Source organism: Rhineura floridana, chromosome 11 (genome assembly GCF_030035675.1).
Source record: "Rhineura floridana isolate rRhiFlo1 chromosome 11, rRhiFlo1.hap2, whole genome shotgun sequence".
NCBI lineage: Eukaryota > Metazoa > Chordata > Lepidosauria > Squamata > Rhineuridae > Rhineura > Rhineura floridana.
Genome location: NC_084490.1, coordinates 67,293,950 through 67,316,803, shown reverse-complemented (window position 1 = coordinate 67,316,803; position 22,854 = coordinate 67,293,950). Strand labels below are relative to the sequence as shown.

The 22,854-nt window shown below is 41.5% G+C and overlaps 1 protein-coding gene across 2 annotated transcripts in view; it reads left to right on the top strand.

Annotated features, from left to right (window-relative positions):
* The window catches only part of TMEM245 (transmembrane protein 245), a 130,604-nt gene that overhangs the window by 83,600 nt on the left and 24,150 nt on the right, over nucleotides 1-22,854 (top strand). For both annotated transcript variants that reach the window (XM_061588990.1, XM_061588991.1), the window contains 2 exons: nucleotides 5,336-5,458; nucleotides 13,885-14,030. In XM_061588990.1, the coding sequence (XP_061444974.1) occupies nucleotides 5,336-5,458; nucleotides 13,885-14,030 (269 nt within the window). The remainder of the gene's footprint in view (nucleotides 1-5,335; nucleotides 5,459-13,884; nucleotides 14,031-22,854) is intronic.

Below are 22,854 nucleotides of genomic sequence, written 5' to 3'. Positions count from 1 at the left end.
AATGAAGGACAAGACCGTGTTCTGGACACTTCAGTGGAATCAACTGTCATAACATCAGAGTCTAAGTCCCGACGGATGCATGCAATCTTGTCCTGGAAATGCTCCGCAAATTCGTTGCAGCAGGCTTCCGATGTTTCCTTGGTATCATGAGGGCCAGAATGTAAAAGCCCTCGTACCACCCTAAAAAGCTCCGCTGGGCGGCAAAGGGATGAACTGATGGTGGCAGCAAAATAAGACTTTTTTGCCGCCCTAACCGCTTTTACATACAACTTAGTGGAAGCACTTACCAAAGAATGATTACATCTGTCAGGAGTTCGCCTCCACCTGCACTCTAGCCTCCTTCTCTCTTGCTTCATCACTCTCAGCTTCGGGGTATACCACGGTGCTGTATGAGCTCTGCACCAAAGGGGGTGCGTGGGAGCGATCATGTCAATGGCCCGGGTCATCTCCGTATTCCACAGATCGACCATGGCCTCGACAGGAGCGCCAGTGCTATCAGCCGGAAAAACTCCCAGAGCGTTCTGGAAAACAACAGGATCCATAAGCCTCCGGGAGCGGACCAACTTAATAGGTCCCCCACCTCTGCAGAGGGAAAGGGCTGTCGTGAGTCTAAAGCTCAGCAAGCGGTGATCTGTCCATGACAACGGAGTAGATGAAAAATACCCCACCCTCAGTTCACCATCTCCATGACCAGTGGCGAAGATCAAATCAAGAGTATGTCCTGATACATGCGTCGGGCCAGAAACAATTTGAGACAGCCCCATGGTTGTCATGACGGCCATGAAGTCCTGAGCCGCCCCAGACAAGACAGCCTCGGCATGAATGTTGATATCCCCCAGTACCACAAGTCTGGGGGACCTCAACAATACCTCCGAGACTATCTCCGTCTGCTCAGCTAGGGAAGCCGTTGAGCAGCAAGGTGGTCGGTACACCAACAGTATTCCCAGTCTGTCTCCTTGGCCCAGCACAAGATGAAGACACTCCAAACCAGTCGCCACCTTTCACTGCTTGCGATCTTTGGGTCATGTTTTGGGACACTGTTTCCTTGCTGTTAGGCCCGTTGGCCTTTTTTGTCTTTTCAGATATGTCTCTCACTTCGGTCTCGTCACAAATGAACTGGAGTGGGAGGGGCTCGATGCCCCAGGTCTTGACTTCAATCCATTCTTGCCTTCGGACCCTAGATGGCGCTATATCCCACATGATGTTGGACTACCTAAGAAAATCACCCTTCAGGTGATACCAATGGTACATTCTCAGGCATTCCAGGTGAACACACGTGGGCTTAAAGCGGGGAGGTGGTGGGGGCCCAAATACAAGCCGTGTCTCCAATGTCCCCAGGTGTGCTAGCTCCAGATTTATCTGTGTCAAGAGAAAGAGAGAGAGAGGTTTGAAGGGCAATTCTCAGCATGTTCCGGTGATGAGGGTTAGGGTTGCAACGACAGGAAGAAGCGCATTCACTTTTAGACCAAATATGTTCAGGCAAATACCTGAATTACCCTCTTTCTGTTTGATTTCTGCATCTTAGCTGCCCTGTTTCTGTTCTCCTCCCTGCCGATGCTGTACACCCCCTCCTATCCCTAATGCTGTGGGAGTTTTTCTCCTCTGCTTCTTCCCCCTCCCCCATGCTTCCTTTTCATCACAGAAGCTGCATATTCTGTCAGTGTTCCTCATAGCAGTATCATGGCAGTGTTTTCAAACGTGCAATTATTGGCACAGTAGCTCATAGAATCAGGCATTTAATTTTTGAAGACACTGAGCGGTGTTATTTCTTTACCTATGTACACTGGTTTATGTATTATGTAAAATGCTGAAATATCTGTGCACTTGAGAGTCAGTCTACTATTTTATTTATTTATTTAACAAAATTTATATACCACTTGATTGTAGAAAACCTCTAAATAGTTTACAAAATTGTAGAAAGCCTCTATGCATTTTAATTTTTTTGTTAGTCCTATAGGAAGTCTCTGATGTATTGCTTTCATATACATTGTAGTGGTCATGAGTAGAGGGAGGTATGGCACTGCGGGCTGGACAGGCCAGGTGAGAGGAGGAGTGATAAGCCATGTATGACTTGTCCCTCTTTTAGTCTCCTCCTCATACAGTGGATTTTGAGTTGCCCTTCAAGTTCCCTTCTGTTCTTTTTGTTCTGTTGTGTAATGCCACGTCAGTCTATAATAAGAAACGAGATGAGGGGGCTGATCTCATATGTACTAGAGACCTGAGAGCATGAACTGAAAAGAGTTGGCCTTTCTCATCTTTGTACTCCTGGGTGTGTTGTGCAGCACAAACCTTGGTGGAGGGGAGGGGTATATTTCTGTCATCTATAGAAATGTTATCTCCCTCTCCAGGAAACATGTTTAGTTAAGTACTTGTTTTATGTGTTTGTACTCAGTGATGGGCCTGAAAGACAGATTGCCCATCACCTGGCAGAAGTGGTATTAAGCATGGAACGGGAAACTCCCAAGATACTTGCCATAGGAAATCTTAACATTCAGATGGAGGCTGCCTTGGTGGGAACGGTTCAGGGTTCCATGGTTGCCATGACAACCATGATGCTGTCTCAATACATCACAGGCCCTGCATGTTCTACAGGACACACTTTGGATCTGGTATATTCACCTGGTTGGGGGATTAGGAGTCTGGAATTTCAGGGGAGTTCTGTCTTGTTGTCATGACCAGACCACTTCCTGGTGAGACTAAGATTGGCAACAACCATTTGCCTCTGTAGGGGTGATGGACCCATTAATTTGGTATGCCCCCAGGGATTTATGTAATCCAGTGGATTTTTGAATGCTCTCAAGGAGTTTCCATTTGATATGAAAGTGCTCCTGCTGAAGACTTAGTCTCATTGTGGTTTTGGTAAGATGGAACAGGCTGTTATCACACCCAAATATCCTCTCATTGCACCCTCGTTTTTTAGGGGAGATGAAAAAAGCAAGAAGACGTGTCTTTCAATAGGTATGATTGAACATGAATAAGAACTCATTATCACACTAGGCATAGTATGAGCCTGTATTGCCCCGGCCATGGGCTTTTCAGGTTTAAGAGAGATACCAAGGAATCAATATGACAGACTCGGGTTTACTAACAAAGGAGAGTTTATTGAGTAATAACAAGCATGCCTACCCAATGGATCAGACTACAAGGCTCTTGCATAGAACGTTGACCAGTCTGTACAATGCACTGGGAAACAAGGGTGACTTATATAGCAAAATCTTTGGCAAGGCACAATAGTGACGAATACATGATTAGCTGCTATCTTACATCAAATCATCACTTCTTGACATAACACTTGATTAATTGTTCTATATCAGGCTAGGCATCAAAGCAATTCTATGGTTAATAGATTATGACTACTATCTTCGAAGCATCACAGCATTTGATCTGAAGCATCATGGCACTTGATTGATTATACATAAGACATTGTGCTAATTAAGACTACTAGCAAGCAGATCATCTTGATCTCTGAAAGCTACTCTCTCTTGGCAGTCTTAGCTCATTAAGCCTTCCTAGATAAGACTTAGAGCTGCTCTTCTTGGCAACACATCAAACAGTCCGACCACTCCCTGGCAAGGGTAGCTCGTTAGCTCCCCAGATAAGGACCAGGTGAGCTATGAGCTAACCATTGACTGTTCCTTGACCTCTCGCTTGCTGCCAAAATGAGCTAATTGGGTACATTGGCCATCCTTTGACCATCTACCACGCTGCCAAGATGCTAAATCATTGCAGATGCTGACAGGTACCAAGACTCAAAGGAGAGGGACACAAGCTTCCATGCCTAAAGCAGCTTTATATTTGCCCTTATATTAGATTATATTGCCCACCAGCCTATACAGAGCCGTAGGCATGGTTTGTTCTATAGCTTACTGCTCATGGTTTGTTTGGGGGAGATAAACTACTAGCCTGGGTTTGAATGTAATTCTAAATCAAACCGTGGCTTAGCTCATAGCAGCATGGCAACAGCAAGACCAGAGGAGAAGCGAAGGAACCAGAATCTCTCCAGGGGCCTGCACATTTACTCATTCATGCTAAGCCATGGTTTGGCTTAGAAATTTGATGTGAACAGGGTCGTTGTTTTTGAACGCTCAGGACTGTGAGATTCTACACAGGAACTTTCTTCAAGTGTCATCAGAAGTAATGTGTTTGCAATTCATGAATCCCGATTCTCTTCCTCATCTCTCCTTGTCAAATTAACTTTCAGTATTCAATTTGTGCTTCCTTTTTATGTTTTGTCTGCCTTCCAAATAACATTGTTTATTTCTAGCCTGTGAAAAAATTCTCAAGCCAGTGCTTTTTGTTCCCAAATATTTGTATGTTATTCCAAGATAGAATCTAATGTACAACATCCTTGATGTGTTCGTATGCAAGTCTAGATTAATGGCCAGGCACACTCAGCTCTTTTATTTATTTATTTTATTTAGAAAAAGAGACACATTAAGAAAATTTACACATTAAAACATATCAAAACAGATCTTATCTGTGATTCAATACAACTGAAAAAAGTTAGAACATGTTAAGAAAGAAGAAATAGGGAAGAGGAAAAAAATAAATAGCTATCAAGAGAAAAGCAGGAGATCAATAAAGCAAAGAATAAAATAACCATATACATTATCTTGAAATTTTAAATTCCAATGCATTATAAATAAACTCAATTTTTTAATGAATTTGTTAGGTGTGCAACACTTTGCTCATTTTTGCAGTAAGCCAGTTTGGTTCTAAGTGCTGTTCCTCAAATCTTTTCATACTCTTGCATTACATCTAAAGGTTTAGAGGATTTCCAGTTAGCAGGTATCAGTTGCTTCACTGGTGTAAGTAGGGAGGTTGTTTCCAGATCTTTGTCAGTAACTATTCTCTTTTAAGTGTCCCATAAGTGTTCTTTCTTGGAGACGGGAATCTGACACCCAGTTATATTTTTGATTATGTCTAGTGATTCTTGAAAGAAAAAAAAGCTGCACTCGGAGGCAAGACCAAAATGTATGGAAGATGCCTGTTGCCATTTTAAAATGGATTCAAATATCTAAATATAAGGTGGTAATTCACAGAAAATGTTTGAGCCCAAGCCCCTACTTGTTTACATTTTGTGTTGAGGAAACATTATACTGTGTATATTAGACCTTTTGGTTTTATATTTTTTAACAGAAATGTTCTTTCAGTATATTTTGGGTTGGTTTGCCATTTTTAATACAGAGAAAATAGTGGGACATTCCAGGCACAAGATCCACTGCTGCAGGTGTTGATGCTAGCAAGAATCCACATATGACCCTGAAGTATTGCGTATGGAGAAAACAGCTTTGCTGGGCTAGTGACTTCAGCATCTGATTCTGCTCTTTTCCAGATCCTGGAATCCCTCTGGATAGTGATGAGCCACAATGTGAGCCTCCTTTTCACCACAGTTACAACTTTAGTAACTATTCTCTTCTACAGTGGCACCGCTCTTCTCAATTTTGTACTTTCACTGGTAAGTGCATTTTTTTTTAAAAAAAATTACATTTCTAAAGGTGGTAACATTCAATTCCTATTTTATCTGTTTTCCAGACCACATGGAAGATTGTGAAATTAATAACCAATGTTTTTCAAAAACCTTACATTTTGTGTGTAAGCTGCTCATTACAGGGTTCCAGAAAGCCTTGTATATCCAGCACATCTGTGGCTGGTTTTCAGGGGGGAAGGATATTTATTTGGAGGCTGCAGTTGGCTTACAAAGGAGGCAGGGAGCAGCAACAGGACTATTGCTGGCTGGCAGGTAGATGTTGTCTTAGCCTCTCTGGTTCTTAGTGCAGCAGAAGGTTTGTTCAGTTAGCCCCACGTGTGAACAGCAAGAACATTAACACAGCTGGGATTGGCTTCTAGGGGGAAGCCTCTTTATTTGGGTTGCTCCTAGCCAGCCCCCTTGTGTCACTTCTTTTGGGTGTGATGAGGGCGAGGGCACTCCCCCATGGGAGATTGGTTATGGATGGGCTTGCAGCTAGGTGAGAGATGGGTGTTATTTTGATTGATTTTTTTAAATTGAACTTTAACTTTATTATGTATTTATATGTTGTTTATGGGTTTTGGGCCAAAAAGCAGTATATAAATAAATCAAAACATAACAAGAACCTATTCCTGCTCTTTAAGGAGATGGCAGCTATGGTAGGGCACAGATAATTTTGGGAGGAAAGCAGAAGTGGTTTCTCACATCTTGCTGGGCTTTTCTGGATGAAGTGCCAGGAGCAGTTCTTTCTGCAAAAGCCGAGCTCAAGTGAGTGTTGCTGGCAATCACCGATGTGTGGGGCACATGCACATCTTAAAGACGTAGTAGATAAAGCTCAGGCTTGAAATAAGATACAGACTAATTATGCATTTCAAAAATTCAAAGAATGAATTTACTGGATATTAATTCAGTCACTCTGTTATGGTTCGGTATTTTATCTATTGAGATTGGCCTAAGATTTGATGTAGATGAACTGAAGGAGATTTTGCATTTCAAGTGAACTAACTGCATCTGTGGAATTTTAAGCAAACTTTTAAAATGCAGCTGTTAAAGTAAGGAAAACTTGGGACCTGTATTGTTAGCACATTGGTGCATGACCTGCACCCTCCTAACTTCTGTGCCACTGTGGTAATGTTTGGAAACTTAAAAACACACAGACAAGACAAACTGTATTGTGCTTCCTGTCCTCTTGGTGACCTCCTTCCCAGTGAAACCTCTATGGCTGGTCTTGCTTCCCTTTTGACTTCCCACACCCAATTGCTTTTTTGGACCTTGAAGTAAGTAATATGGCTTGCATTTCCTCTGCATGCCCCCCTCCCCCAAAACCTGTGGGACAGATGGGCCTCCTGAGTTGGGAGTTGTCTTGTTGCTGAGGTGGCTACAGGAGTGATTGATTCAGACTGTGATTTTCAACTCTCCCCATCCTGGACCAGATAGTTACTCAGCCCTGCAGCACTCCTGAGCCCATACGACAGCTGCAACAGCCTACTAATGTGCCAGCCAGTTGCTTTCTTTACTTGATTGTTGTGGTACTCAATTTTGCTTTCACTTCCTAAAGGAGCATGTGTTTGTTTTCCTATTTTTTCTACAATGATTATCTCAATTTTCAGTCTTCCCCTTAGTTCTTGTAGCTCAACTGGGGATTCAGTTTCTGTGTGTCGATGAAATTGCTTCCCTACCCACCCTTCTCCTCCACCTATTTAGTGCCCAGGGTTCAAGAGACCTAATTTTCTACATTTATTGATTTCTTAGGATAGATATCCTCAGCCTATGTAATGACGAGCCCTTTAGATCCCCAATCCTTCCACTCCTGCACTTACTATCCCTGGAGCTTTCTTTTTACAGTCTCAAGGCATCCAGATGTCTCTGAATATCATGTGGGGTGCAGTTTTACCTCCTCACATGTTTATCTTCAACTGCGGCAACAGTAACGAGGAGTTTGTGGCTACAATTTCCACAGATGACCCCTACTGGTTCTAGAGGTGGATTCCGCCTCCTCTGATGCTGATGAAGCCATCCAACTCTCTCCCAAGCCTGCCAAGTCCAAATGTCTAAAACTAATACCAGCCAAATCCTTATCAAGACAAACAAAGGAGTCCCCATCCTTCACCTCCTTTAGAGGCTAATTTATTGGTTGAGTCAGGAGAACTCCCAGATTCCACTGAGGAGCAAGGTGGAGATGCCCTGAAGCATCTCTTACTTCTCTTGGATTTTCCTAAGTACTTCCCCCAGGTTCTGGAAGGCCGTTGTTCACCTTCTACTGTGTAAGACTCCCAGGTCTTAGATACCTCTAGGTCACTTTTTATGCCTTAGGTGCCCAAATGCAAGACTACCATCCCTCTGGTTCTGGTCTTTAAACAGGTATTTACCAGATTGTGGAACAAACCGGATAAACCAGAGTACTGTGTACAGTTCTGGTCACCTCACCTCAAAAAAGATATTGCAGAGGTGGAAAAGGTTCAGAAAAGAGCAACCAAAATGATGAAGGGGATGGAGCGACCCCCCCTATGAGGAAAGGTTGGAGCACTTGGGGCTTTTTAGTTTAGAGAAAAGTGAGGGGTGGCATGATAGAAATGTATAAAATTATGCATGGCATGGAGAAGGTGGATGGATAAATGTTTTGCTCCCTCATAACACTAGAACTCGTGGACATTTCATGAAGCTAAATGTTGGAAGATTCAGGACACACAAAAGAAAGTACTTCTTATTGCAGTGCATAATTAAACTGGAATTCACTCCTAAAGGAGGTAGTGATGGCCACCAACTTGGATGGTTTTAAAAGAGGATTAGACAAACTCATTGAGGATAAGACTATCAATGGCTACTAACCATGATGGCTATGCTTCTGAATACCAGTTGCTGGAAATCTCAGAAGGGGAGAGTGCTCTCAGGTCCTACTTTTGGGCTTCCCAAAGGCATCTCATTGGCCACTGTGAAAAGAGGATGATGGAATAGATGAGCCATTGGCCTCATCCAGCAGGCTTTTCTTATGTTCTTTGGTACTTCCATCTAGAAAAGCCCTGAAAAACCTCTATTCTTATGTGTCTGACTGCAAGGGATTCACATTCTCAGAGGTAAAGCAGGCAGCAGCTTCTTTCCTTTTTGGGAGGCGATGCTTTGCCCAAAGATGTGTTGGTTTGCAATGTCAAAGTAGCACTGAACAGAGCCATGGAATCTGTGGTCCAATACATTATTTCATTGTTCTCTCTGCTTCTCCTTAGAACCTCCTTAGCTTAGCTGAACATTCTCCATTCTGAGAACCTTTGAGCTATCACAGCTATCTCTTGCCCTGATCCATCCTTAGTTCCGAAAGTTGTTTCTTGGTGATACTGTGAGCAAGAATTTATTTTCCCTTCCTTTTGTCCAAACCTGTGACATTCCAAAGAGAAGGAACAGCATTGGCTAGAAGTTGGCAGATTACTGAAGACTTTTGTTCCCTACTTGCCCTTTCAGATGATGGTCTTGTCTTGTCACCTGTAGGGTGAGGGCAGAGGTAGAACTGCCTCAGAGACCTTTCTCTCATGGCGAATGAATGAAGATGTGCAGTTCTGAAACTTACGAGATTCTGAAGAAGCCTCCACCTTCTTGAGCTGACTCACTTTTCAGCTTACTCAAAGAAGCAACTACCTCTTGGACCATTAAGCCTAGACACTCACTTGAAGAAGTTGCAGGACAGTGATTTGGTCTTCTCTTCACACTCTCAGTAAATGCTACAGACTTGATGTTTTTGTCTCTGCTAATCTTTGGCTGCAGAGTGTTTCAGTCTGTAATTTGGCCATGAATCCAGACAATACACATACATCCCTTAAATGAGTGGGACACAGCTTTATTATGCTCCAGTGTCTGGACCACTGGATGGTGCCACATACAGAGAACAGAGAATTTCCTTACCTGTGAATTCTACTTTTTTGCCAGACAGTAGTCCAGCTTCTGCCCTGTAGGGTAACTGGTCTTTATATGTCATCAAGTGTGTGGGTTAGTCAGTATGAAGATTATTGCTTAGACAGTAATTTCTGGTTAGGGATCAAAATGGGAGGTACCTTCCTAGCTCAGCTTCTTGGTCTCATCATCCTCAATTAAAAATACCCGGCTTCCTACTGGGCAGAGTAGAGAGCACCTCAGTGTCTGAATCACTGTCTGGCAAGCAAGTAGGAGAATTCACAGATAAGGAAATTCTCCATTTACTGGGCTCTGTCAGAATATTAGTATTTTATTTGCGCCCATCTCTCAAAACTGTTTATGACAGGATGTCCTGTATACATTTATATTTTTGTGAGGAAAAAAGTTATAGCAAACTTTATTCTGACTACTGGCATCATGTGTGTTATGTGCCTTGAAGTCAATTATGACTTATGGTGACCCTATGAGTCAGCAACCTCCAGTAGCATCTGTTGTAAACCACCCTGTTCAGATCTTATAAGTTCAGGTCTGTGGCTTCCTTTATGGAATCAATCCATCTCTTGTTTGGTCTTCCTCTTTTTCTACTCCCTTCTGTTTTTCCTAGCATTATTGCCTTTTCTAGTGAATCCTGTCTTTTCATTATAGAGATTGGGAATACCATGGTCTGAATGATCCTGACTTTAGTGTTCAGTGATACATCTTTGCATTTAAGGATCTTTTTTAGTTATCTCATAGCTCCTAGCCTTCTTCTGATTTCTTGACTATGCTCTCACTTTTCGTTAACGACTGCACCAAGGTATTGATAATCCTTGACAAGTTCAATGTCCTCATTATCAGATTTGAAGTTACATAAATCTTCTGTTGTCATTCTGTTGTCATTACTTTAGTCTTCTTGATGTTCAGCTGTAGTCCTGCTTTTGTGCTGTCCTCTTTAACTTTTATCGCCATACAGATCATTGCTGGTTTCTGCTAGTACTGGCATCATACTACTACAATTTTAATTTTCCATTATTTTTGAATCTCATACACATTTTCCACTCCAACGTATGCACATCTATGGTATCTCAAGTAGCTCTGTTTTGGAAAGTATCGAAATATTCCTTTGGCCGCAATATGAAAAACTGTAAAGAATTCTAATTTTAATTATGGGTTCTGTGATGTACTACATGTGCTCATGAAGTAAGTTGAACAATTCTAGTTTTATTTTCTGAAGTATCTTCATAGCAAGACCTTTTAAAACCATGTTAGTATTGTTATTTTTAAATGCAGAGTTTTATTTGGCAAGAGTGGAGAGAGCTTTATGTTAGCATTTGTGGCTCAGTTTTTTAAAAGTCCTTTGATTCTAAATTTGGCAGACACAGCTGTGTGGCATAATTAGTCATGTTAGAGGTGATTTCTTTCCATTTCAACTTTGTGTTATGACAGCTGCTGTGCTTATGAGAAATTTATTGGCAAGAACAGAGCCTCAAGGCTTGTGATCACCTAGATCTTGGATATTGAGCTGGCTTATGTCAAGGGCTCTCGTTTGGAAATGTGTGTTTGTGCGTGCATGCTTTTAAACCACAGGAGCACTGACCTTGGTTGAGAGGCTATAGTAGGTTTTGCTGTACGACTTAAAAACAACCACTGCTTTTTCATAAAAATTACTTGCTAGAAAATAACAGCTTGCTGACAGTGTTATGTCCCTTAGTTGCAAAAGAAGTTGGAAAAGAGTGAAAAGAACATCTGCCCTCTGGGTTAGATAATCAGAATGCAAACTTTAATGCTACTGAATAGAACTTGAAGCTGAAGTTTTAAGTTCTTGCCTGTATTAGAAGAAGAGGGCAACAATGGATTCTTATGAATTTTGGATCACTGGAAGTATTTCCTGTTTATAAATTGAATTGGAAATGGGGAAAGTCAATCCAAATGTTATGTGTGTATATAATTTATGTATTTAAATATATTTTAAACACTTGGGCCCCTACAGCAAGTCAAATTGTTAAAAACAACCTTGATTGCTGATCTGTTTACCCTAAAATAGGCATATATTGGGTGAGATAGAATCTCTGCAGATATCACCATCACAAAGCAAAGCTGGCCCAAGACATTTTGTTGCCCATGTTGGAGCAGCACATGGTCCCCCTGCCCACCTTTCCCACACAAAGTTAAGGTACAGAATTCCCAAGGCCAGCCAGGTTATTTTGGCACTTGAGCAGCAAATTCTACTGGGAGAAAGGGTGGGATATTATTATTAGTATTAGTATTATTAGTATTATTACCACAAGCATCTCTCCCACTGTCTGATGGTACAAAATAAATAAAACAGATTAAACAACTAACAATTTTCTGTCCTCCTGTGACCTCGCTTTATCTACTGGTAGGTATGGTCCTGCCACCATTGTTTAACTTGGTGGCTGCCTTTGTTTATCCTGAAGTTTCTTTGGAGCATCTTTAGCTGCATCATCTGATTGCCATTGCCCTTGGTAAGAAAGTTTCACAAAACAGTAAGAAGCAATTTTAAGCCCTCTAGGTCAGACAAAGAAGCTGGGGGAAACTCCTGTTGCAGGATGAGTGTTTACTGGAAAAATCTACCATGTTGAAAATCATGTCAGGTATAAAGCTGAAAATGTAGACTTTTTACAAGCATGGTCTCCATTATTTTACTAATGAAGTAAGATTTCAAATGATGACACAAGCAGCTTTATCTTTTTCACTTGAAGATTGGCAATTACTTTTAAGAGTATTAAAACCAGTATTAAAATGTGTGCTCTCATTCCTGATGTTTTGCTTCTCTTTTTAAAAAATGGAATAATGCATAATAAAGATTATGCACATACCTGACCATTGCACAAATTTCTTATGCTGGTTCCTCTCTAGCTACTCTTCCCCCTTAGCCTGCAAGCTGCTTTTTAAGGTTAGCAAGTTTAGAATGTGCTCTGGCAATAGGGTTGCCAGGTCTATGGCCTGAGACTGATCCTGTATCTTTAGGAGAAGAGAAAGTCAGCCAAGTGCAGGTGTTATTGCAACTCTGTAATGGGAAAAACCACAAGGTGAAATTCTCCCTTCTCCTTGCACAACTTTTAAAGATACAGAAGACCTTTTGGTTGCCAGGCCCGGCCTCCAAGAGGTCTTCTGTATCTTTAAAAGTTGTGCAGGGGGAAGGGAGAATTCCACCTTGTGGTTTGTCCCATTACAGGGTTGCAAGAACACCTGCACTTGGCTGACTTTCTCTTCTCCTAAAGATACAGGATCAGTCTCAGGCCATGGACCTGGCAACCCTATCTGGCAATGTGGCAGGAGAAGCTGTTGGATAGGAGATAGGCTGATACTTCCTGAAACCTGCATGTATGTATCCTCTCATTGGACTGCAAATGCTGTTGTCTCAAATAGGGCTGTGGAATTGCTGTAGGCTTAAAAAATTGGCATTTCCCCCCTTGATTTACTGGTGTTCCAAAAGATTTGCCAATTCTAGTAGTTTGGAGGAGGGTGAAGTGCTTGGGCACAGCACCCTTGTTAGGACCTCTTAACCTGCAAGATTTCTGCTGCTTTTATTTTTATTTGTGATATCTTATAGTCATGTTTTATTTTGGTTTGGGGATTTAGTTGTTGTTGTTGTTGTTGTTGATGATAATAATAATATCAATATCTTGAGAGCCATGTTAAGTCTTTTGAGTGGAAAAGTGGCCTATGAATAAAAATACTTTGGATATACAACCCAAAACTCTGACACTGCCTCCACCGTTCTTGAATCCCCATGCAAAGTGAGATGTTGTAGTGGTGGCAGTTTTCTGGTCTTGGGCCCCAGCAAATAGGTATTTATTTATTTATTTTACATTTATATAGCTGTCCCCTGTGTCACAGTGTCCCAATTTAAGTCTGCAATTTAGTGTCGCCAGTTCCATGCCGTGGGACACTCTTCCAGCAGAGATTTGGCAGGCATTTTTGCTTTCAAGCGTCTCTTGAAGATTGTTTTATGCCAACAGACCTATGCAGCTATTTAAAACGTCCTTGATTAGCCAGTCACTTTAATTACTATTTTGTACTTTTTTAATGGTGTTTTATGTTTTATCATCGTACACTGCCCTGATGTATGATACGCCAGTATATAAATACTCTTATTAATAAATGAAATATATCCTGCCTCTCTTATCAAACGGTGTGCATGTGGCTGCTAGGTAGTTGCCCATCCAGATACTGTTCAGACCAAACACTACTTAGTTTTAGTAAGATGGTGCTCCCATATGCCTTCAGACTATACCCTACCTTGCCAAACTTTGAAGCTAGCCATGCCCAATATCTCCTTTTAAATGAGGAAAATGATTTATGGCGAGATACATGTAAGATAACTAAGATTTAGGAAACAATTCCTTTGCTGGAGGTATATTTTACAACTTAAAAATAGGATTTGGGTTGCATCTAATATATTAAACAGCATGTTATTCCCTTCTCAGTTAGATTAAAAGGCACAAAGCAGATTTGCACTTTTCTGTGATACTGAGATTCAGCTGCTTTTATTTCTTGTCTGTTTACAGGTGATTTTCCTGACTACATTGTTTTACCTTTTAAGTTCCAGTGATGAATACTATAAGCCAGTGAAGTGGGTGATCAATTTGACTCCATTGTCACAGCCTGGCCCTTCCTCTAATATAGTTGGCCAGTCTGTGGAAGAGGCAATAAGGTATACTGTTGCTTTCTTACAAGTTATATGACTATAGTTTTGTTGTTGTTATTATTCCTTCCGTTAATTCATTCTAAGGCCAGATTCCCTGCAAACAGAAGTTTGGGATTCAGGAGCTTTCTGGCTGAAATAATTCCTAGTCAAGTAGAGGAGATCTTGACATATAGGATTTAACATTTTAGCATGTGTTTTTAATTTTTTTTAAAAAAATTAAAATTGTGTTTTTAAATTGTTTTTTGTGTTCTAAAATTTGTATATTTGTTTTTAATGTTTTTAATTGCTGTAAACCGCCCAGAGAGCTTCGGCTATAGGGCGGTATATAAATGTAATAAATAAATAAATAACCTGAGGGATAACACACCAGTCCCTCAAGAGCCTTGTACTGCTTCAGTTTTGGAGAAGGAACAAATGGTCTGACCCTCGTCTAGCGATAAGTGCTTTCTCAACATTGGTTGTTTGCAGTTAACAGATTTTTTCCCTTTGTTTAACCACTTAGAGGTCTTCTATCAAGTTAGCAGTATATACCTTTTGTTAAATGAAATAACAGCTGCATACATTTCAAGGAACCAAATCTTTACTGAAAAGCCTGAAAGGCGGTATCATAAGTCTTGTAATGTGGAGTCCTCTGGAGGATGCAGAGACTATCTGAAGGGGACTTGATGTTAGGACTGCATAGTACCTTTGTGTAAAACTTGCATAATATGGGAACCTGTTAAATGGAGGGTGGAAAGCAAGTGAGAAGAAGGAATGGGGGACGATTAAAGACAGGGAGAAAAGGCAGAGGAGTAATAGGTGTTGAGAGAGTTAGTTACATGGGACTGAGCTCAGATAGTTAGTTTGAATGACATACTAGCATGTTTGGCTACAATGCAGAAGTATCTAGATGTGTAGTTCGCCATTTCCCAATTGATTAATAATTATATATCGTATTATTTCCTATCCCAAGTCTCGCAATCTAAAATAGACCTAGGACATCAGGAGGCAAGGAAGCAGGGGACAAATGGAGAAGTAATTGTATCAGTTCTCATGTATTACCTAAATCAACCAATGTCCTAACACTCAATCAGTTTACTTCCCTCATTCCTCAGCCCACATTCACTATCTTTGCCTGCCCAATTACATCCCCTCTAAAGATCTTGTTTTCTTTTTTCCTTCCTTCCTTCCTTCCTTCCTTCCTTCCTTCCTTTCTTCCTTTCTTCCTTTCTTCCTTCCTTCCTTTCTTTCTTTCTTTCTTTCTTTCTTTCTTTTCACCTAAGCATTCAACACCAACTTCTTTACTACCTAGGGCAAGTGTATTAACAAATGATTACATGAGAGCTTACCCCACTCACCCTCATTTCTCTCTCATCCCCCCCTGAAGTTGTATTGAAAGGGAAAAAAAGGGGGGGGAGAAATATGTGTAAGTTGAAACTTATTACTTTGTTTGCTGTCAATAAACTGACCAGCCTGTGCATTTGCTTTAACTTGAAACTGACCAGCCTGTGTTTGCTTTGCATTAAAGAGATCTTTTGCGTTCTCCCAGTGCTGAAATTAATTAATTAATTATACTTGTATACCACCCCATAGCCGAAGCACTCTGGGCGGTTTACAGTAACTAAAAACATTAAAACAAAAACAATTTAAAACAGATCTTATAAAAACAATTTAAAACACAATTTAAAAATTTAAACAATCCTTGTCAAACCAACGGGAAGTAGCAGGCCTAACATCAGCATTAGAAAGGTTAGAGTTAGACATTAGAACCTCATATAAGGCGGAGGATAATGACGAATAATCGGCTAAAACAGCGGAGGCATCAAAGGAAGCACCAAAGGTAACATCCAAAATTCGAGATCTAAAAGCAGCGGCAATGGGGGAAGTAAGGAAGCAGGCTACCTTATGTGAGGAAGCAATAGACCAGCGTGTCCTCTTGTACCTGGGGCAAAGGGCCTTAGTTGCAAAATGCGGGTAGGCAGCAAAATGGGTTTGGCCAATGACAATGTAAAGTTTAAGGGAAAATGATCACTATCGAATTTATCTGCTATTGTAAAATCAGAGGTCCAAGAAATCAGGGGGTAAGAAATTAGAATATAATCAATCACACTGCAGCCAAGGGGGGAGGTGAATGTGAATTCTGCACTGTTACCTAATTCTACAAGACCATTTAAAATCAGGAGGTTAAGTCTAGCAACAAACTGAGTCAAACAAATTCCAGCATAATTTACTCTAAGATCTTTAGAGGACCTTTGATTGCTGGGTGTATAATTATAAGAGTCAAGAACGCCCCATAGGGGCGAGCTTAAAAGGGCATTGTTATTTGGACCAATTCTCGCATTAAAATCCCTGAGAATAATGATGTTTGCCCTGGGATGTGCGGAGATAAGATCTAAAATAAATGTCTCCAAAGTATCCCAGGACAGTTCTATGTCCTTCTTAGAGACTGCAGGGGGAATATAAACGTTGATCAATAAGAAGGAAACAGATTGGAATTTCAATAGGCCCGCAAGAGCAAAGTTAGCACAAATGCCCAGCACCATGTAATTTGCACAGAGGGAAGTGGATATAAGAATCGCTAAACCAGCCCTGGGTCTGCCCCTATGAGTCGCAGGCACAGCGAATTTCTCACTTGTGACATATCCGTTCAGGTGGATGCTATTAGTGGACCAAGTTTCCTGAAGACAAATCACCTCGTGCTTCTTGAGGAACTCCAAGAGGTCCAAAGAGAATTTCTTTGAGGCCCATCCAGCGATATTCCACGAAAGGATCTTAAACGAATCCTGGGGAGTATCTACTGTACCTTGAGGGGCCTGTAAAGCATCAGCGCATGGCCCAGGAAGCAAAGCAGGAGGGAGAGTTATGTGAGACGGAGATTGTCATTCCAACACAGTAATCTGATTAAGATCTCCCTCTCTGTCCACAAACACAGAGCCCACTCCCCCAACGAAGCCAGTCAACAAGGGCTGGATAATCTCGGGAGGGGGGGCCTTCACGGGGGTGACCCAATTCCTCTGGGTCAAGATATCTAGCACAGAGCCATTCAGTGCCTGATGTTAGGGCCAACGGGTGAGGCTTAGGATGTTTAGGGAGAATCAGCAGATCACTAGAGCTATTTAATGTATTTTGTTGAGGCGTGGGAAAAGATAAAGGCTGAGCATGAGTAGGGAAAGGAGGCTTAGCAAAGAAATGTTCCTGATTGCAGAGGCCGGCCATCACTTCAGACTTGCCAGGCTTAGAGTTGGTTGTCGGGTGATCGTTAATCAATATTTGAGGCTGAAGTTTGGTTTGACAAGGATTGTTTTGAGGCAAAAAACCAACTCAGATTGATCTATAAGTATTATAGATTAGAGAATCTTCCCACACTTCCACCTCAATATTTTACTACTAAAAGGAAATACAAGCAATTACTTGCCTCTAAGAAGAGATTAGCTCTCTATAACAGCTGGAAGTCCCTAATTAGTGCTTCCCTCAATAATAATACCCAACTATTTTGGTCTTTAGTGACTGATGCTCTCGGTTCCCATTCATTTTCTCACTGCAATATCCCCCCTGCTATTTGGGAACGGCACTTTTCTGCCTTGTTCTCTGACGATGATGGTCCCCTAATGTGTCCCTTGCAATCTGCAGACTTCGCCTCTTTTCCCTCTTGGCCTCCTGTGTCGTCGTCGGAGATTATCTCCTTGATTAACAACCTTAAGACAGGTAAAGCCCCGGGCATTGATGCCTTCCCTTCTGAAATGTGAAAAACGCACATTGATTGGTGGGCTCCCCTATTAGCCAACTTATTTTCTCACATTAACCACTCCGGCCGAATTCCCTCCAAGTGGCTTGAGGCTGTAATTATCCCTGTCTATAAGAAAGGCAACAGGAGCGATCCTGCTAATTATAGGCCTATTAGTCTTTTATCTATTGTGGGTAAATTATATGCTATCTTTCTTAATCTCAGGCTCCTAGCATGGATTGAGGAAGAAAACATATTGGGCAATGAGCAGGCCAGGTTTAGAAAGGGTAAATCTCCGACTGATCACTGTTTAATATTATCACAGACTTCCGGTTCCGGCTGCAGCAGGATTTTCTTCTTACACTCCAGGCTCTGTTCGTATCTATTTATTTATTTATCCATTCCACCTAATTAATTACTCCAGTTCCTAGTTCAGCCCTAGTTCTTGAGCCCTTTTCTAAATAGTAGACAAAGAGGCCAAAAGAAAAGGCACAGTAATTATAAAGTGGACGGGAGATCTCTGTCGAAGAGTGTTTGCCCTCGGCAGTTTGAACTAATCCACCTAATTGTATGTTTCCCTGAGCGAAAACATCTCTGATAAGAATGGTGCTTACAAGGAATGAGAGAAAAGCTTTGGGCTTACCTCCCCCTTCTGAGTGCTTGCCAGGAAAAGATATGCTAAAGACGAAACGAAATGAATTAATCCTGGGTTTATCTTCTCCCTCACAACAACATGAACCATCTCATCCTGTGTTAAAGGGCAGCAAAAAATCACGAACTTTTTCACTCCTGTCCCTCTTTATTCTTCCGAAAAGGACAGCTGGCAAGCTCCTTCTACACCTTCAGACTGGCATATGCCACTTAAAGGAGTGATTTATAACCCCAAGTGCAACCAGTCAATTATGAATCTGGCAGATGAATTAGCGTTGGCAGAAAATCAAACTGCATTTGCTGATTTGGCAATATATAAAAGAACTAATAGCCTTGAAAGGCATCCAGATATCTCTACACAACATAATGTTGGCGACATTCAACAATTTGAAGATACAGCTATTTCGAACTCTCCTCAACTACAACAGAACAACATACCCCCCCTTCCAACTGGGGAGGAAATGCCTTGTAGTAATACAGAGAACCAGTGTGAGGCTCATGCCTTGATCACAGCTTCCAGCCATCTCCTCTCAATAGGTGAAATAAAGAACTCCCCCCTTAAAGGCTTATGCTGACAACGGACTTGGAGTGTTTAAAGGCCTGTATGAATGAATGTAATTCCCTATTAACTACATTAGTTACATCAGTTACCTCCTGTGACACCACACTGAATCTAGATTCACCCCCCCTTACAGAGGATTCAGACAAAGACTGTTACTACCATGAATCGTAATCAACAAAAAACCTCCAAGAAAAAAAAGAGACGCCCGGCTTTTCATAAAAAAAAGTAAAAATATGAAGACTCACAAATCATCCCAGAAACCTGGGATGAATTTCAAGAGACTCTTTAACTTGTTGGAGATTCCAACGGAGACGAGAGTCTCTAAAGTAATTTCACCCCACGCAAAATATCCTAATAAAAAGCATCCAAAGGTGATTACAGAAGCAGAAATAACCGAGGGGGAGAAACTGCCAGATACACTTTCCTCAATACCATCACCTTATATCCCTCAGCAGGACCCTTGGCAAGACGCTTTGCGAGCCTCGCAGAGAAAACAAAAACTAACGGCCTTACCTTCACATCCACTACATCCTCGATGGAATATCGTCCTTATAAGAAACAAGCTAGTCTTTGAAAATTATCCGAAACCGTGGGGCTATATAACCTCATCACAGAGGAAATACCATCTGATAGATCTTCTAGATAAGTCATTAATGCTAATGAAAACATACACTCACGACATTAAGCAAATTGAATATCTATATTTTGATAACATAAGGGCTCGGGCGGTGGTCACTTTTTTCTCTCAAGAAACAGCGAACCTTATTTGGCTCAATAAAGAGTTATTGTCCAGCTTGGACATAAATATTCTTCGTTTTTTTGAAAATTCAGCACCACCGCTGGACTTAAAAAAACACCTTGATAATGTCCTTAGGCGCCGAACAATACATGTTCGACAAGAAGCGATCCCCCTGATTGATCTGGATTTCCATGAGGTGGGAACTATTTCTGATCCTCATATTCAGCTAAATCATCAATTGACCATACCTAATTCACAGGAAGAGTATGTATCTTCGAGAATGTCCCCAATATTGGATGGTATGGTACCCCCGTTGATTGATCTGGGTCTGGGCCTTCAGCAGCAGGAGCCTGAGATGGTGGTGGAGACCGGTGCTAACACTCATTCGTTGTCAAGTGGTTGCCTTTCGCCGGCGGAGTTTGAGCGGCTGGAGGGTCCGCTCGACGGCCCCTGGGAGGAGGAAGAACAGGCTTTATTACAATCATTCGGCCTTTTACCCGGGAACGAACGGAATAAAATATTAGACAGATTAGTCCAACTTTCACTACAACTCTCAGTTATCCATGAACAGGCAGAGGTGCCCTTGACTCCTAACGTAGGGAATATATCGGGAGGAAAAGATGTCTCTAAAAAACAGCTTAAAAAAGGTCATCAGATAAATCACACACATAACTGGCCCCTTACACCCCCAGCGTTGAAGGTCCCTTTGGGGTCAGACTGACAACTTCAAATACTCTCCTGGAACATTAAGGGGTGGAATAACAAAGACAGTAAAGAGGACTTATACTCTTTTTTACATCAGTTCAAGATCATCTTCCTCCAAGAAACCTGGACAACAAATGATACACCGATTTTTTTACCGGGTTTTCGGACTTTTTCTATTCCAGCTGTTAAACAAAATATTTATGGCAGAGGCAGTGGTGGTTTATGTATGTTTATTTCAGATGACCTTCCAGTTGATATTCAAATATTAGTACCTCCCTGCAATCATTTTATGCAAGGCCTGAGGCTTATAAACTCCCTCATGGGTGCTTTCATCATTATAAATGTTTATTTTCCCCCACACAAGGCCAGGACTCTATCACCTAATAATATTTGGGATCAATTATCAGAGTTTTTAGCCCGGTTGGAACATCAATATCCCTCCTCTAGGGTGATCCTCTGTGGGGATTTTAATGCCCGGTTAGGCTCCGGTGGCCTGGCTGGTCCTTCTTCAAATCACGGTCCTATTAGTCCTTCCTCTTTAATGGCCAGGAGCTCCCAAGACCAGATATTAAACAAACAAGGTTTGAGGTTGATGGAATTAATATTGGCACATCAGTTATTCTGTTTACATGGATCACATCTAGACCAAACCAACGGTCCCATTACATACTTTTCTAATCGAGGAGCCAGTGCGATAGACTTTACGCTGATTTCAAACACAGTAATTTCAAGGGTCCATAGATTTCTGGTACTAGACAGAATTGAGAGCGACCATTTTCCTTCACTAACAATCCTAAAATTGGCCTATCCGCTGAATCCTCTGGCTTTACCGCCCTTGGTAGGTCTTCATGTAGCGGACCATAGAAAACGTTGGTCTCTAAATTTACATCTCTCCACTCTACAACTACTTGAGAATCCCAGTTTAACTGAAGTTAGGCAGGCAATAATTGAGTCAAAGATAGACCCTCTCATGGCCTATCTTCAGATAACAGCTCTGCTCAAACCTACATTAACTAAAAAAGCTTTTACCAACAAGGCGTGCACTAGGAGGGAGACTTGGTTTGATCATGAATGCAAAGCAGCTAAACGCCAGCTTGTTAAATTTACTTGCAAAACGATAAGGGCCCCAAACTCCCTTAATCATAACCAACTCATCAAGATGCGTTCTTCATATAAAATACTAATCAGACAACAAAAGGCGATACACATGAGAACTCAATGGCAGCGGCTTTACCAAGCCTGGCTGGAGGGCAACGACCGCCTTTTTTGGGCTATGGTTGCTTCTGGGTCCGAGCCCCATAGCCGATTTACATCTAGCCAAATTTCCACCTCAGAGTGGCAGGAACATTTTACCAGACTATACACCATTACGGGCGAAAGTAATATCTTAAGCCCAACATACATCGAACCTAATGCTCCCCATTGGCCTCCGGTAACACCATCAAATGTTAGAACACTCATTTCCTCTCTAAAAAAGGGAAAAGCCCCGGGAGAAGATATGGTTCCCCCTGAACTCTTTCTTGATTTCCCTGACTGGTGGGTCCCTATTCTGGCTAAACTCTTTACAATGATTAATAACACAGGAATAATGCCAGAAGGCTGGAAACAAAGCATAGTTATCCCCATTTATAAAAAAAGGGAAGAAAGACGATCCAAATAACTATCGGCCCATCAGTCTGTTAGATATAGGGGCAAAGCTATATAGCAAGTACCTTCTCCTAAAACTGGAAGAATGGGAAGCGGACAACTCGATCATTTTTCCAGAACAAGTAGGATTTCGGAAAGGCCAATCGACTATAGACCACTGCGCTACTCTTTATGTCCTGGCCAGACAGTCTGTGATGGGCCCTACAAAACACCTCTATGCTGCTTTTGTAGATTTAGCTGTGGCGTTTGACTCAATTGACAGAGACCGTCTATGGTCTAAGCTAGCTCGATCTAACATCGATAGACGTCTTCTTTATCTAATCAAGGAAATGTATTCTAATAACACTCTCAAAATCAGAGTAGGTAACTACTTGACTGACCCGATAATAGTTAAAAAAAGGAGTTAAACAAGGTTGCCTACTAGCGCCCACGCTTTTTAACCTTTATCTGAATGATATAATACCTGAACAAGGACCAAAATTTTTTCCTTCATCTGCAGGAAATAGGAAGATTTCCACATTACTGTATGCGGATGATATGACCCTCCTCTCCCTCACCCCAATCGGTCTGAGAAAGCTACTGGGAAACTTAAACTCTTTTTGTAAAACCGAGGGCTTACAAATCAACTATAGGAAAACAAAGATAATGGTTTTCGGTAAAAATTTCCGAAAACATAAATGGTCCATCGGAACCCACCCGATAGAGCAATGTCGCACATTTAAATATCTGGGAATTCACTTCCAAGACACTTTAGCTTGGAAGAGCCACATCTCTGCTATCAAATTGACGGCCGCTAGTGCACTAGGGACATTACTCAAATTTC